This window comes from Rhinopithecus roxellana, chromosome 5 (assembly GCF_007565055.1).
Source record: "Rhinopithecus roxellana isolate Shanxi Qingling chromosome 5, ASM756505v1, whole genome shotgun sequence".
Lineage (NCBI taxonomy): Eukaryota > Metazoa > Chordata > Mammalia > Primates > Cercopithecidae > Rhinopithecus > Rhinopithecus roxellana.
The window spans coordinates 134,324,483-134,338,417 of NC_044553.1; the positions used below are offsets into that span (position 1 = coordinate 134,324,483).

At 39.6% G+C, this 13,935-nt stretch overlaps 1 protein-coding gene across 5 annotated transcripts in view; it reads left to right on the top strand.

Moving 5' to 3' along the window:
* Positions 1-13,935, top strand: part of GPATCH2L (G-patch domain containing 2 like) — a 52,193-nt gene that overhangs the window by 16,048 nt on the left and 22,210 nt on the right. For 4 of the 5 annotated variants that reach the window (XR_004057266.1, XM_010382690.2, XM_030930326.1 and 1 more), the window contains exons 4-8: positions 4,447-4,623; positions 6,110-6,189; positions 9,230-9,297; positions 10,580-10,634; positions 13,400-13,485. Coding sequence is in view for 4 of the 5 variants with exons in the window: in XM_010382690.2 (XP_010380992.1) it covers positions 4,447-4,623; positions 6,110-6,189; positions 9,230-9,297; positions 10,580-10,634; positions 13,400-13,485 (466 nt within the window). In the remaining variant the exon portion in view is untranslated. Of the gene's footprint in view, positions 1-4,446; positions 4,624-6,109; positions 6,190-9,229; positions 9,298-10,483; positions 10,524-10,579; positions 10,635-13,399; positions 13,486-13,935 lie in introns of all 5 variants that reach the window. The other variant, XM_010382691.2, reaches the window with a different exon arrangement.

A 13,935-nucleotide genomic window follows, 5' to 3' on the forward strand; every position in this document is an offset into this window, starting at 1 on the left:
CTAAGTAGGGGACTTAGGGATTTCTAAAGTCCCTTCTAGCTCCAAAGTCCAATAATTTTTCTCCATGGGTTAAGCAATTAAAGGACTGATGTAGTGGCTACATGTCTCGGTTGATCAGGTAGCTTCCCCAGTAACTGAAGGGATACTGGGGCTGTGAGACTTAACATCCAAGTCCTGATTTTTGGAGAAGGACTGTGGGGACAGCATCTTGTTCATGCCTCAAAGTTGTAGGCATAGAGGCAGTTTATCCTCCTGGAGTTGTTGAGCTTCCTACTATAATGGAGGTTGTTGTGAGTACATTTCTATCTTTTATTAGATTCTGAGGGAATTAGGTATCATTAGAGATTATGTGTGTGTGTGTACAGGTAGGCTCTAACTAGAGTTTTGATTTTATTATCTCATACCAGGAAAGTCTGATGTCTTTCCATGAATGAGTTATATATACTATTCAGAGTTACCAGTATTTGCTCTTTTTCTTTGCTTTTCTACAGTTCTAGGAATATCAAAATGCATCTCTTAAAGGTTATGATGCATAATTATAGAGATGGAAGAAAGTGTGGACCTGTTACAGCAGATTAAGTTTTTGGGCCTTTGGAAAGCCTTTTCACTGATAAGGATTCCTTAGTTTATCATGAGAGATTATAGAATATTCTGTAGACTCAACTTTCCTCTCTTTTCTCTGCTTCAACTTCACACATTCTGGTGACATTGATGCTTAGCGTTCTCAGTGTAAAGCTATGGAATTTCTTGCCTCTGTGCCTTTGTTTATGCTGATCTTTCTGCCTGAAATCTCATCCTCATCTTCCTTGAATGACTGGTCGTTTACCAAGAACAGTTTTCCTTTTGCCCCTGCAAGGGCATATTTATGAACTATATCAGTGGGTCTTCTTGGTTTCAATTTCTTGTTGGAGTTGGCCTGTAGGAGACATCAACAGAAGACCAAAGGGAGGGAGGTGAATGATATTGGATATATTGGTCAAGTATTTATTGTGGTAATGCTGCTTAAGAGCCCCCAAATTTTAGTGGCTTATCACAGTTTACCACACTCATTTTTTGCTATGGGGTTGTGGGTTGCCTATGGTTCCACTGATCTTGTCTGGGCTCCACTGGTCTCCAGGCTTCAAGTTAGGTTTACGTCTGCTCAGTGTGTTGTATTTTGGGACCTAGGATGGAGGAGCAATGGTGATAGGCAGCATGGACTTCCTGTGGCAGAGGATGTAAATGCCAGGTGACCAGGCTAGACCACATGTACATATTTAAAACCTTTGCTTGAATCATGTCTGTTAATTTTCTACTATGTAAAGCAAGTCATATGACCAAGCCCAGTGTCAGTAGAATGAGGAAGTGTGCTCTTCCTAAAAGGGAAGGTACTGTGGAATCCAATGGCAAAGAGCAAAAGGCATGGGTGAATGATTCTATTATGGAGAGGACTTGGAAATGCTAATGCAGTCCACCACATTAGATTATTGCTTTCCCTGACACCTTTTCTGTTGGATTGCTGGTTGGCAGTGGTTGTGTTCCTCTGCTGAGGGCCACCACTCTTGTTTGGCAGCCTTCTTTTATAACTGCAGTTCTTTGGACTCCGATAACCATTCTTTCCCTTGCCACTCCAGGTCTAGGAATGGTAAGGGCCTCCTGCTGTGCTGGCTCTACCTGATGTGCTTCACCATCCCTTGTGGGGTTCCTTGTTAGTACTGTCTACACCTTTGTGAATAGTCACTTCATTACATCTCTGCAATGACCCCATTTAAATGTGCCATGTGTTTGCTGAGGGGGTTCTGGCTAATAGCCCTTTCTCCTTTGTTCTCTGTGGCTCCTTGTATTATACTTACTGTTTCTTTTAGTACTCACTAGATTATGTTATTGTTTGTAGGTACACGTCTTTTCCCTTGAAGCTTTTCAAGGCAGGAGTTACTATGTGCAACTGCAGTACCTAGCACGTTCCTGGCATATAGTAAATACTTAATAAATAATTATTGATAATCCAATTAAGGGGAAAACTCTCCTTTTTTTCCCCCCAAAAAAATCATACATAGATTCTCAGATTGTAAAACAACTAAGCCTATTTGGTTTAAAGCAAAATTCTAGAGAAGCCAGAGGTCAGGAACCTGATCTACCCAGCTTCTTGCTTATTCCCTGGCAGCACTCTTTTAAGGAGCTCCTCTATTAGGTGTCTTAGTGAACCCTGATTGAAGACTACTGGTCTACATGATCTCACAATGTTCCTTCTAGTTCAGAGTCCCTTTTTGTATTATTAAAAATCTTGAATGAATGCTTGAGAACCAAAAAAAATCCATTATAGTTTGCCATTTGTCATCAGAAAACATGACCTAATTAAATATACTATTTCAATAAATGTCCTGAGGAATGCTTATGAATAAGAAAAGAATTAATATATTGAAGTACAGTGAAACTAATTATTATGCACTAATGCCTGTCTTCAGTTCATCTATGTATCTGATCTTGTGAGATGCTTTTAGAGTAGTGGTTCTCAAAACGTGGTCTCCAGGCCAGCTTAGCATCATGAAGGAACTTGTTAGAAATACACAATTTTGGTCTTGCCTAGACTAGAATCAGAAACTCTGGAGTTAGGTCTCAGCCGTCCTTGTTTTAACAAGCCCTTCTGGTGCTTCTGATGCATGCTCAAAGTTGAGAACTACTGTATCAGAGAGACAGCTGTTTGTGGTGTGTTTTTATAAGGGAACACTTTGAGTAACTTTCTTAGTTGTAATATCTGCTGCTTTTTACCAGAATGCAGTTTTCATTCCCCATTTTGGAGATCTCCACAGTGATTTAAGAGTTACTATCCTGGGTGTTAATGACCCATGGATCTCATACTTCATGGGATTGACATGTTCTGAGCAACTTCTCTGGAATCCAGTGTACATTAGAGAATGACTACATTGTGAACTCTTTTAGATATTCTTGTAATAGTTTCCTTCAACTTTGCTATTTTGAAAGGAGTATGGTGTGGCAGACATAAAATTATGTATTCTTTGTTGGCAGGGATAAACTCTAGTGGAAACTGAGATACTATCATTGCAGCCAGTAGAGAGAAGTTTTTACCGACAGTCTGGATATATGGATCTGGTTGTGACTTTGCTGTTAATTAACAATATGGTCTTGGAAAAATGGTATAACTTATTGAAAAGTCTTAGGGAATTATATTATTTGTTGCTGTGGTTTTTTTTTTTCCCCAGTAGCTTGGATTGCTAGTGTCAAGATGATTTCTGTCCCATTAATGAGATACCAAGGATAAAATGAAGTATGGACGTATATTCTTTATTCACCTTTTATGAGAGAGGCAAATATAGTAAGAAATCCCTCAGGAATAGCTAGCTTTGAATTGAGAAACATTTATGGGCTTTGAGCCCCCAAATTTATACCACTGAGAATGGTATAGGGGAGGCAGTTTGTTTTTGTAATAAAGATCTCAGGCTTTTGAGTTAGTCAGGCTTTGGGTTCAGATCCTGGCTTCGTTGTTTACTAAATTGACCTTGACTTCTCTAGGCATTAGTTGCCTTGTTTGTAAGTTGGAGTTAGTGTAGGGCTTGAAAGAGATGACATATTTACAGATTTTTAGCATGGATCCTGGTAGGTTGTAAGGGCCTAGTAAGTGGTAGCTTTATTTATTTATTTTTAACTGTTAAAGCAGTCCAGTTTAACACAGTATGACATTTATGTGAAATCAGGTTGACGTTTCAGTTTTCATTGCAATATGAATCAAGAAGAACCAGAACAATTTCTTTTTTGTGTGCCTTGATTTATTTAAAAGTATAATCAGCCTGTAATTCCAGCACTTTGGGAGGCTGAGGTGGAAGGATTGTTTGAGCCCAGGTGTTCAAGACCAGCCTGGGCAACATAAGGAGATCCAGTTTCTACAAAGAATTAAAAAAAAAAAAAAAAAAAAAAAGGCTGGGTGCGGTGGCTCATGCCTATAATCCCAGCACTTTGGGAGGCCAAGGCGGGCGGATCAGTTGAGCTCAGGAGTCCAAGACCAGCGTGGCCAACATGGCAAAAACCCCATCTCTACTAAAAAATACAAAAATTAGCCGGGCGTGGTGGCGGCGCCCGTAATGCCAGCTACTCAGGAGACTGAGTCAGGGAGAATTGCTTGAACTCGGGAGGGGAGGCAGAGGTTGCAGTGAGCTGAGATCATGCCACTGCACTCCAGCCTAGGCAACAGAGCAAGAATTCATAATAATAATAACCAGGCATAGTGGCATGAGCCTGTGGTTCCAGCCACTCGGGAGGCTGAGGTGGTAGGATTGCCTGAACATGTGATTATGCCACTGCATTCCAGCCTGGGTGACAGAGCAGGACTGTGTCTCAAAAAGGAAAAAAAAAGGATGATCAAAACTATAGCACTAAGAAATCATCCCTCTCATTTGTTTTTCTCAGACCTTGTTTAAAATTCTAGCTTATGATATGATCTCTTTACTTTAGGTGACGATGAGCAGAGTGATTGGTTCTATGAAGGAGAATGTGTCCCAGGATTCACTGTTGCTAATCTTCTGCCCAAGTGGGCTCCTGATCATTGTTCTGAAGTAGAAAGAATGGATTCTGGATTGGATAAATTTTCAGATTCCACTTTCCTTTTACCTTCTCGGCCAGCTCAAAGAGGTGAGTTCTGAGGAGACCAAGAACTTAATGCTTTTATGGTTCTCCTTGGGCAGAGCAATCATATCCTAGCAAGCATACTCTTGTCTTCAGTCACACATTTAACTATCTGAATTTTGGAGCTAGCTCAGGGATTTTCTAGAGGATTCAAAGTAAGTCTCAAAGCTTAAGGTTCTCTCCATTCCTTCCTAAACTAATCCATGGAAACTCTTGGGACATATATATTAGCAGGGCATTCCTTCAGCTTGCTATTGCTGTTTGTGCCAGATTTAGTGACAGCTGCTTATCCTGATGTGAAACTGTTAGGTTATTGATTATTGGATTTTGGAAGAGAACAGATTTCAATAAGAACATTCACATACACATTCTTATTTTCAGTAAGAGTATTCACATATAATGGTGTTTTAAAAATGGATGCTTTTAAAATAATTTAGTTCTATTTTAATGACCCTATTATTGGGGACTTTAACACAAATATGTTTCCTTTTCCCTTTGCTTTTTCTTCAATTATGATGTAGCAAAGTGGGTGGAAAGAACCTAGGACAGAAAAATGGAAATGTGGTGTTAATACTCTGGTACTCTCTACCAAGCTCTGTGATAGTTGCTTCATTTTCTTGGGATGACAGGGTCATCACTTAAGATATGTGACATTGGACAAAACCATTTCTTTTAGCACTATAAATTTATGATTCTAGGGTTCCCAGTAACCCATAATCAACCAGTTAATCAGTTGCCAAGAATTTGTTGAACATCTGTTGGTGATCAGAATCACACTACGAGATGTAAACTCATATTATGTAGGATTTTGTCATGGTGAACCAGCAGTTGGTTCTTGGTAAGGACTGACTGAGGCACACATTGCTTTATTGAACATTTTGATGAACATTTCTAAAAGTTTCTAATGGACCATTTAAAATATATACAAATAAGAATAGTAAGAAGAAACTTAAAATGGCCTATAATCTCATATCCAGAGACAATCTCATTAATAACATTTTGGTGTGGTTTCCTCCAGTTGTTCTTTCCTTGTGTAGAACACATGTAGCAGTGAGAAAAATTGGGTTATCTGATGCGTGCTATTTTCCCCATTATGTCATGAATTAGAATGTTTTTGACATAGAAACTAACATTTAATTTTAAATTAAAAATTGTTAATAGTACCTTATGTTTGTGTGGTGTTTTCAGTTTATAAAGTCCCTTCTACTTGCTATTTCATTGGGTCTTCAAAACAGCCCAGTAAGGTAGGACTGAGTGATTATCCCTCTTTTATAGATGGAGGATGCCTAGGTCAAAGGTAAATGGCATGCCTGTGATCATACTGCTAGTGACAAAGACCTGGGAATAATAAATCCTCGGCAGATAGCTCTGTGATACTAGTTTAAAGGTCAATCTAGTAAGATCCTGAGGTTAAGCCTTCAGTGTACTAGAAACATAGGATTGCATTTGGATTTTCTGCATTCGGTATCTGAGGCCTTCCTTCTTTTTTTAGGGTATCATGCTCGCTTGAATCGTCTGCCTGGAGCTGCAGCTCGGTGCCTCAGAAAGGGGCGAAGAAGGCTGGTTGGGAAGGTGATACCTCTCACAGTTTGCTGGGCTCAGTGGGGAGATAATATTTCCTATGGGAGTTGCATACCCTGTTAACAATCAGAGGTGCTACAGAATTCCCTGAAGTTAATGGAACCAACTGGAATGTGTTGGGAGTTTACAAGAGTGAACATTATATAGGATGTGAATGGATATATAAATAAAAGATGAAACGTAATTCATACAGAAGTTCTGACAAAGCAAACACTGTCATTACAGTGTCTGTTGCCTTTAAACCTACAAGCCTGAGCTGTGTCTTCTGTAACTTTTGATTAATGTTATGTTATTATTGTGTAAGTTAAAATATTCTTGGCTTCTTTATGACTCCTCTTGAATTCATGAATGCATCTTTGTTCTTTCCTAACTTTGGTCTTTCATCCTAGAATTCATAAAAAAGAAAAAAAAAAAACTGTTACTGAGTTTCAAGAGCCCCTCAGCCATGAGGGAGAACTATCTGCTGTTCATTCAGTTCTGCCTTTGCCAGGGATGATACCAGGGACTCAACTCTTTTAATCCTTCCAGCAACCTTGTAGGAAAAGGGCAAGCTCCTTCAGCAGATGAGGAAAACTTAGGTTCGAAGAAGTTAAGGAATGTCTGATGTTACCCGGATAGGAATGGTGGAATAGAGATTTGAACCCAGGTCTACTTTTGTCTTTTTACATTTTTATTGAATTTTATTTTTTACTCTACTTTGAGATTGAGAAATAAATTAAGACAGGGGCTCATCCTCAGTCAGAGAAGATGGTGGTGGGCAAAGAATAAGGAAAGGAGCGGCATTGAAGCATTAATTTGTTTGTTCTTGGTAAGAACAAACTTGGTAAGTTACAAGTAGTAACTTGGTAAGCATTTAGAATGCCTGCTAGATGGCACAATGTGTGCCACAGTCTGGCTTCCCTTAAGGGGATACTGTTTTATAGCCTGACTAGGGAACAGTTTTCTGAAGTTTTAGGCATACAAAAAAAAATGAGGCTGTTTATTTCCAGACGAGCCCAGGATACTTATTTCTTTTTATCTTTCAATTCGAGTTCAAATCTTTTTTCTTTTCTTGAGACGAAATCTCGCTCTGTGACCTAGGCTAGAATGCAGTGGTATTATCTCGGCTCACTGTAACTTCCCACCTCCCAGGTTCAAGCGATTCTCCTGCCTCAGCCTCCCCAGTAGCTGGGATTACAGGCACCCACCACCTTGCCTGGCAAATTTTTTTGTATTTTTACTACAGACAGGGTTTTACCATGTTGGCCAGGCTGGTCTCGAACCCCTGACCTCAGGTGATCCACCTGCCTCGGCCTCCCAAAGTGCTGGGATTATAGGCATGAGCCACCATGCCCGGCCTCAAGTTCAAGTCTTGAATTAGAAGACATTTGATTATTGGAAGACTGAAACCTTTCGAATTACTCATTTTACAGACAAAACGCTGCTTTTGCTGCTCCGGGAGCTTATTGTTAACAGGGATAGCTAGCAAAATAGCAGCACATGGGGTGGAGGAAGGAGAGGATTTTACTTTTATTGTTTAGGCTTGACAGATAATGTTCCCCCTGCCACCTATGTTACTTTCTTTCAGCTCTTATAAAATGAGAGCCATCCACGTCCATGGAGGCAAGTCACTTTGTCTTGAAGGTTTCCCTTTAGCTTGCCTGGAAGGGAATGAGGGCCTATTGGATGTGCCTTTAATGATGTCAAATGAGTAGGATAATATTTACTTGTTTAATTCATCTTCATCACCTCAAAGGGATATTTATCATTTCTAGCAGAGGTCACCGCTCTGCCCCCCTTCTTCCCCCTCCCCCATCTCGCTTCTGCTTTTCTAAATTGTAATCATAAATAATGAGTTTCATTCACAGCTCCCTGCCAGTGAGCTGCTAATTACACAAAGTACTGCTTGTAATTTACACAGTAATAAACTGTAAATTTAAACATTACGGCACTTTCAGTTAATAATTTTTCTGCTGTAACAAATAGCTCATTTTTCAACCATCTTTTCCCTTGGCCCCCCTACCATGTCTGTGTCTGTGACCAGGAGGCATAGCTATAAGAAATGCAGAATGTGAAGAATATAGTATATGAAAACTTCTCATTTAACTCCACTACTGCCCGGACTCTGACCTCAGAGTAATTTTTCTATAGTCAGTTCAGCTGAAATGTGTAGCCTGATGTTTAGGACAGTCCACACATATAGATGAATACAGGTAATAACATTTGTCCAGACACAAATGTGTTTGAAGAACAGCCTTGACATTCTTGACAGTCACGCCCGTGACTTGTGTTATCTCAACACAACAATTACTCAGATGTGTGTTGGCATGCTTTCCCAGGTGCCATGGTAGGTAAGCATTGGGAATGTACTCAAATGAAGAGTGAATTGCCATTTTCCAATTTTTTGGAAATGGTTGGCTTCTGAACTATTTGTGGTGATATGGGTAAGCTTTTACACTAATGATGTTGAGAACCCTGAATTTAGGAATCAATTTTATACAAATTTCTATTTTTATTTCTTGAGATGATGTTTGAGGGACAAAGTACAGAGTAACAATTTTTGCAAGTCACAAAACTCTTTTGATGTATTTATATTTAGTCAGCAGATACTTTTACCAGTGAGGATTTAGTAATGTCCCAGGATGAAGGCTGTTGGGACTATAATCACATAGCTCTAGGGAGCTTGGTGTGCTGGCCTGTTAAAAATTGGCTACTGTTGAATTTTCTAAAAAAGGATTTTTACTCCTATATACTGCAGTAGTTCCAGGAGGTATAGTACTTATTAAAATACCATATATGGTGAATAGTGTCTATAAAGTGTTGATAAAGACTTTTGGATCACTGGAGAATAATAAATGTAGGGTAACATGTAAGACTTTTAAGATGAATTCCAATAAAAAGAAATATAGTTGCTGTTTTATTTTAAGATTGATTTTTAACATGTGCCTTTTGAGGTTGCTTTAGCTGGCACAGTTATGGGAAGGATTGATATTGTACTTTATGTGTTTGTTTCTGTGGTTGGATGATACTCTTGTCTGCCTTGTCTTTTTAGGAGACCAGCATAAACACTTTGGGGACTGAGAGGATAAGCCATATCATTAGTGACCCTCGGCAGAAAGAGTAAGTGCTTACATATTTACTGGCTGTGCTAGTCTGCTCCTTGGAGGTGGAGGCAGAGGGGAGTTTTATGGAGCAACTTAGAAATCAGGCTTCAGAGCTCAAAGAGACCTTAAAGATTTGTACTTTATAACAGTTAAAGATGGCAACATCCTAAACCTGTGACAGTGATTTTCTTTTCCTTTCTAGACTAGTTTCATTGTATTGTTTTTTTATACCTGCAGATGCTGCATTAGTAGCCTCCAGTAAAGATGTTTATTTTAAACTAATTTTTCTATCTCTAAATTTTTTTTTCCAAAATGGATGATTGCCTCTATCCTTCTATATTCTCTTCCCATTTTTAGACCTTTTCATAGGGAAATACCTTTTTTTTGAGACAGGGTCTGACTGTGTCACCCAGGCTGGAGTGCAGTGGTGGAGTCATGGCTCACTGCAACCTATGCCTCCTAGGCTCAAGGAATCCTCCCACTTTGGCCTCCTGAATAGTTGGGACTACAGGCATGTGCCACTGCGCCTATCTAATTTTTGTATTTTTTGTAGAGACAGGGTTTTGCCATGTTGTTCAGGCTGGTCTTGAACTCCTGGGCTCAAGTGATTTGCACACCTTGGCCTCCCAAAGTGTTGGGATTACAGGTGTGAGCCACTGCGCCCAACCTGTGAAATATCTTGTTCTAATTACTGTGGTGAGTGCTGTAGGAAGCCTGTATGTAGCTACAGGAAAATAGTTCTGCAAATTCTCGTGACAGCCTTGTCCCCTAAAGTGGTTGGTTCTTTCATATATCTTGTATGCATCATGGTCAGTACCCAGTTATGATCCTATACACATCCAACCCGGGCTAATTTTAACATAGAAAATAAAGATGTGGGTGTGGTTTGTGCCCTTGTTGAGTTGAGGCTTCTGTTGTCACTGCACAACTGAGAGAGTATTGGTGTCACACTGTAATCTTGGGTTTATTTCTATTGTCCAGTCTTTTACATTCCATTACAAGCCTTTTTCCTTTGAAGAGGTTTTGTTTTTTTTTTCCAGAACCTTCACATGCATTTAATGTCTTCTCCTCTGATTGCATCTTTTCTCTATTCCCTGCTTTGTCTTTACTTCATTATTCCAACATCTTATCTTCTCCCTTCTGTAATTTTCCTATCACTTCTTTTATTGTTTTCTTTCCTGTTATTCTCTCCCTCTCTTTAGTTTCTGGTTACCATCAGCTGGGAAAAGAGAACGAAATCAGGTAAGATCATTTTTCTTTGTCATCTTTATTTTATCATTTGGTTTCCTTTTCTTTAGAAAGAATAAAGCGTTGGCTTCTGATTTTCCTCACATTTCTGCTTGTGCACATGAGGTAAGGTTTCCTCTTTCTTGTTATTTTGATTTTCTTGGAGAACTGTTTTCTAAGAGTAACCAATACTTACTGGTAAAAACTGCAGCTAATTCCTCTTTGTAGGTTCAACTGTGATCATTAGTTTCTTGTAGCATATATTTCATAGGAATCCTGTTTCTATTTTAGTTTTGAACTTTGCAGTAAGAAAGCGGAATGAATCTCATTTGCATATGGTTTAGTTCAACGTGAGAATCCTGCGTTGAGAAGTACTATGTTGAAGCCTAAACGTATGAAGCAGAAAGTAGAGCTGCTCTGGGTGAAGTGGGGTCAAAGCCTTAGAGCAGTGGTCCCCAACCTTATGGCACCAGGGACAAGTTTTGTGGAAGACAGTTTTTCCATGGACCCGGATTGGGGGCATGGTGAGGAGGGTGGTTTCAGGATGATTCAAGTGCATTACATTTGTTGTGCACTACATTTCTATTATTATTACATTATAATATATAATGAAATAATTATACAACTGACCATAATGTAGAATCAATGGGAGCCCTTAGCTTGTGTTCCTGCAACTAGACAGTCCCATCTAGGGGTGATGGGAAACAATGACAGATCATCAGGCATTAGGCTTTCATAAGGAGTCCACAACCAGGTCCCTTGCTGGCTCAGTTCACAGTAGGGTTTGTACTCCTATAAGACTCTAATGTGGCTGTTGATCTGACAGGAGGTAGAGCTCAGGCGGTAATGCCAGCGATGGAAAGCAGCTGCTTGCTGACAGCTCACCTCCTGCTGTGCGGCCCTGGGGTTGGGGACCCCTGCCTTAGAGCCTCTCTTTCTTAGTCTTTTCCCTACCAACCCCCTGAGGGGGGCCCTTGGCATATTTAGGCCCATGTGGAGGGCTCACAATTTAAAAATTAATTCATAGTAGTTGTTGATATGTTTCTTTATGTGTGAAGCTTTGTGATTTTTTTTGGAGGATTGCTCTATCTTGGTGATTAGTTGTAAAATAGATGAACACTGGCAGGTGAAAAGTTGTAGTTTTCCTGTTTGTCGTGTTTTTTTTTTAACTACTTAGTAGCTTATTGAGTTGATACACATGATCCACATTTTAGACTTGGAATCTTCATTATGAATCTGCTGTTTCAAAATGAACTAGAGTGGTGGAAGACATAACTGGTGTATGTGTATGAGATGATTTTAGATGGCATATGGATGCACAGTTTTTAAGTTTTGCATTATAGTTTACATTGGAAAAGATGTAATTATTATATCAAGCTTGTTATTTCACAGAAATGTAGTAAGGATAAAGCTGAGCAAAAATAATTGATATGAGGAAAAATAATAAGTAAACAGTAATACAGGTTTTAGGCAGCTAAGGAAAATCATGAAGGTGGTATGTGAGAGACTGCAGTTTGGAGAACACTAAGCTAGAGCACTAACCATGTTTGCATCAGAGGATCTAAAGGCAGAAGGGGACCTGTGGCAGTCACCTGGTCCAGATCTGTTATTTGCAAATGATGAACTGGAGATCTATAAGATTCAAACTATTTGCCCAAAGTCATACAGCTAGTAGAACCAAGATTGGAACCTCTGTGGCAGATAGAACAGTTGCTTAGTTTGTATTCTCATAAAACACGTTTGAAGTTATCATTCCAGGGTCTTCCAGTCTTTGTATGTCACAAGGTATTAAGTTCTAAACTTTTTGGAGAGGACTATTGGTTGTGGAAAAAGTCCAAAGAAAGCTAGCAAACATAAAGTGAGGGATCTCATTCCATCCTCACAGCCACCTTTTGAAGTCAAATAGATGTTTTTGCAGATGAGAAACTGAAATTATACTCTAAAAGCAATATGATAGCAATGAAAGTAAAATAGGTAGGGCAGGCCTGGTGCAGTGGCTCACGCCTATAATCCCAGCACTTTGGGAGGCTGAGGCAGGTGGATCACCTGAGGTGAGGGGTTCGAGACCAGCCTGGCCAACATGGCGAAACCCTGTCTCTGCTAAAAATACAACAACAACAACAACAAAAATTAGCAAGGCTTGGTGGTGGGTGCCTGTAATCTCACCTACGTGGGCGACTGAGACAGGAGAATTGCTTGAACTCAGGAGGTGGAGGCTGCTGTGAGCTGAGATCATACCACTGCACTCCAGCCTGGGTGATAGAACGACTGTCTGTCTCAAAAAAAAAAAAAAAAAAAAAAAAAATTAGGTAAGACAGATAGTGATATATTCATTTAACAGATGAGGATAGTAAAGCTCAGAGGTTATGTAATTTTTGACACCCAGCACATCAGTGGTAGATTGGAACTAAAAGGTGTTCTAATTCTTAGTCTAGTTCTCTTTCCACAATGCGATGCTGCTGTTATGTGCCAACCAGTTATTCTCGGAGACATTTGCCAGGGTAAGGAAATGAAAAGGTAATTTCATGCTAATCTTGGAAACAAGGGCTGATACAAAGTTGATAATCAGCAGCAGGCACAAGTTCCTGTTACATCATGTGGAAAAAACTGTCTTCTGCCATTTAAGTGACTATTGTATATCAAGTTTTTGAAAAAGTGTTGTTTAATAAGGATTAGTTTTTTTTTTTTTTTTTTGAGGTGTGCTAGATCAGGTTGGGTACATTCACAGGCACACTATTAAATATGCATGACTTTACTGAGCAGTGCCTGTGTTTGGTATGACAAAAGAGTTGGACAGTCAAAGGGGAAAAGTAATCAAAGTGTAGGTTACCCTTTAGGATCAGGTCCGTTTCATGTAAGCCGTACTAAAATAGTCTAATTCATTCCTGCAGTTCAATCCCCTGTCTCCCCTTTACTCACTGGACGTTCTTGCCGATGCTTCTCACCGAAGGTGTTCACCAGCACACTGCTCTGCCAGGTAATTGTCTTTTAGTAGCTGTTATTTGCTTCTGGACGGTACTATATTCCTTTCTGGTACTCCTGAAATTATAAAATATGTTTGTGTACAGTATCCAATTTGATCCTGACAATCCTCCTAATCCATAGGAATCTTTTGAGGTGAATAGATGTTTTACAGATATAGAAACTGAGGCAGAGCAGTGAAGTGTCTTTCCTGTGGTCCAAGGCTAGTATGTGATTAAGTCTCAACTTTAACCTAGGTCTTCTGGCTCATATTTCATTTTATTTCTGCTGCTAAAAGCCCCATCTTCAAAGAACATTATTAATGTTCCTTGCCATGACCCTGCAAAACCCTGCATAATCTGACTTCTTCCTACATGTACAGCCTCCTGTCGTATAATTTTCTCCCTCTGTCGGGGAGAGATCCAGCAGTACCAGGGAGCTCTGTTTTGTTCTTCAAAAATTGCAG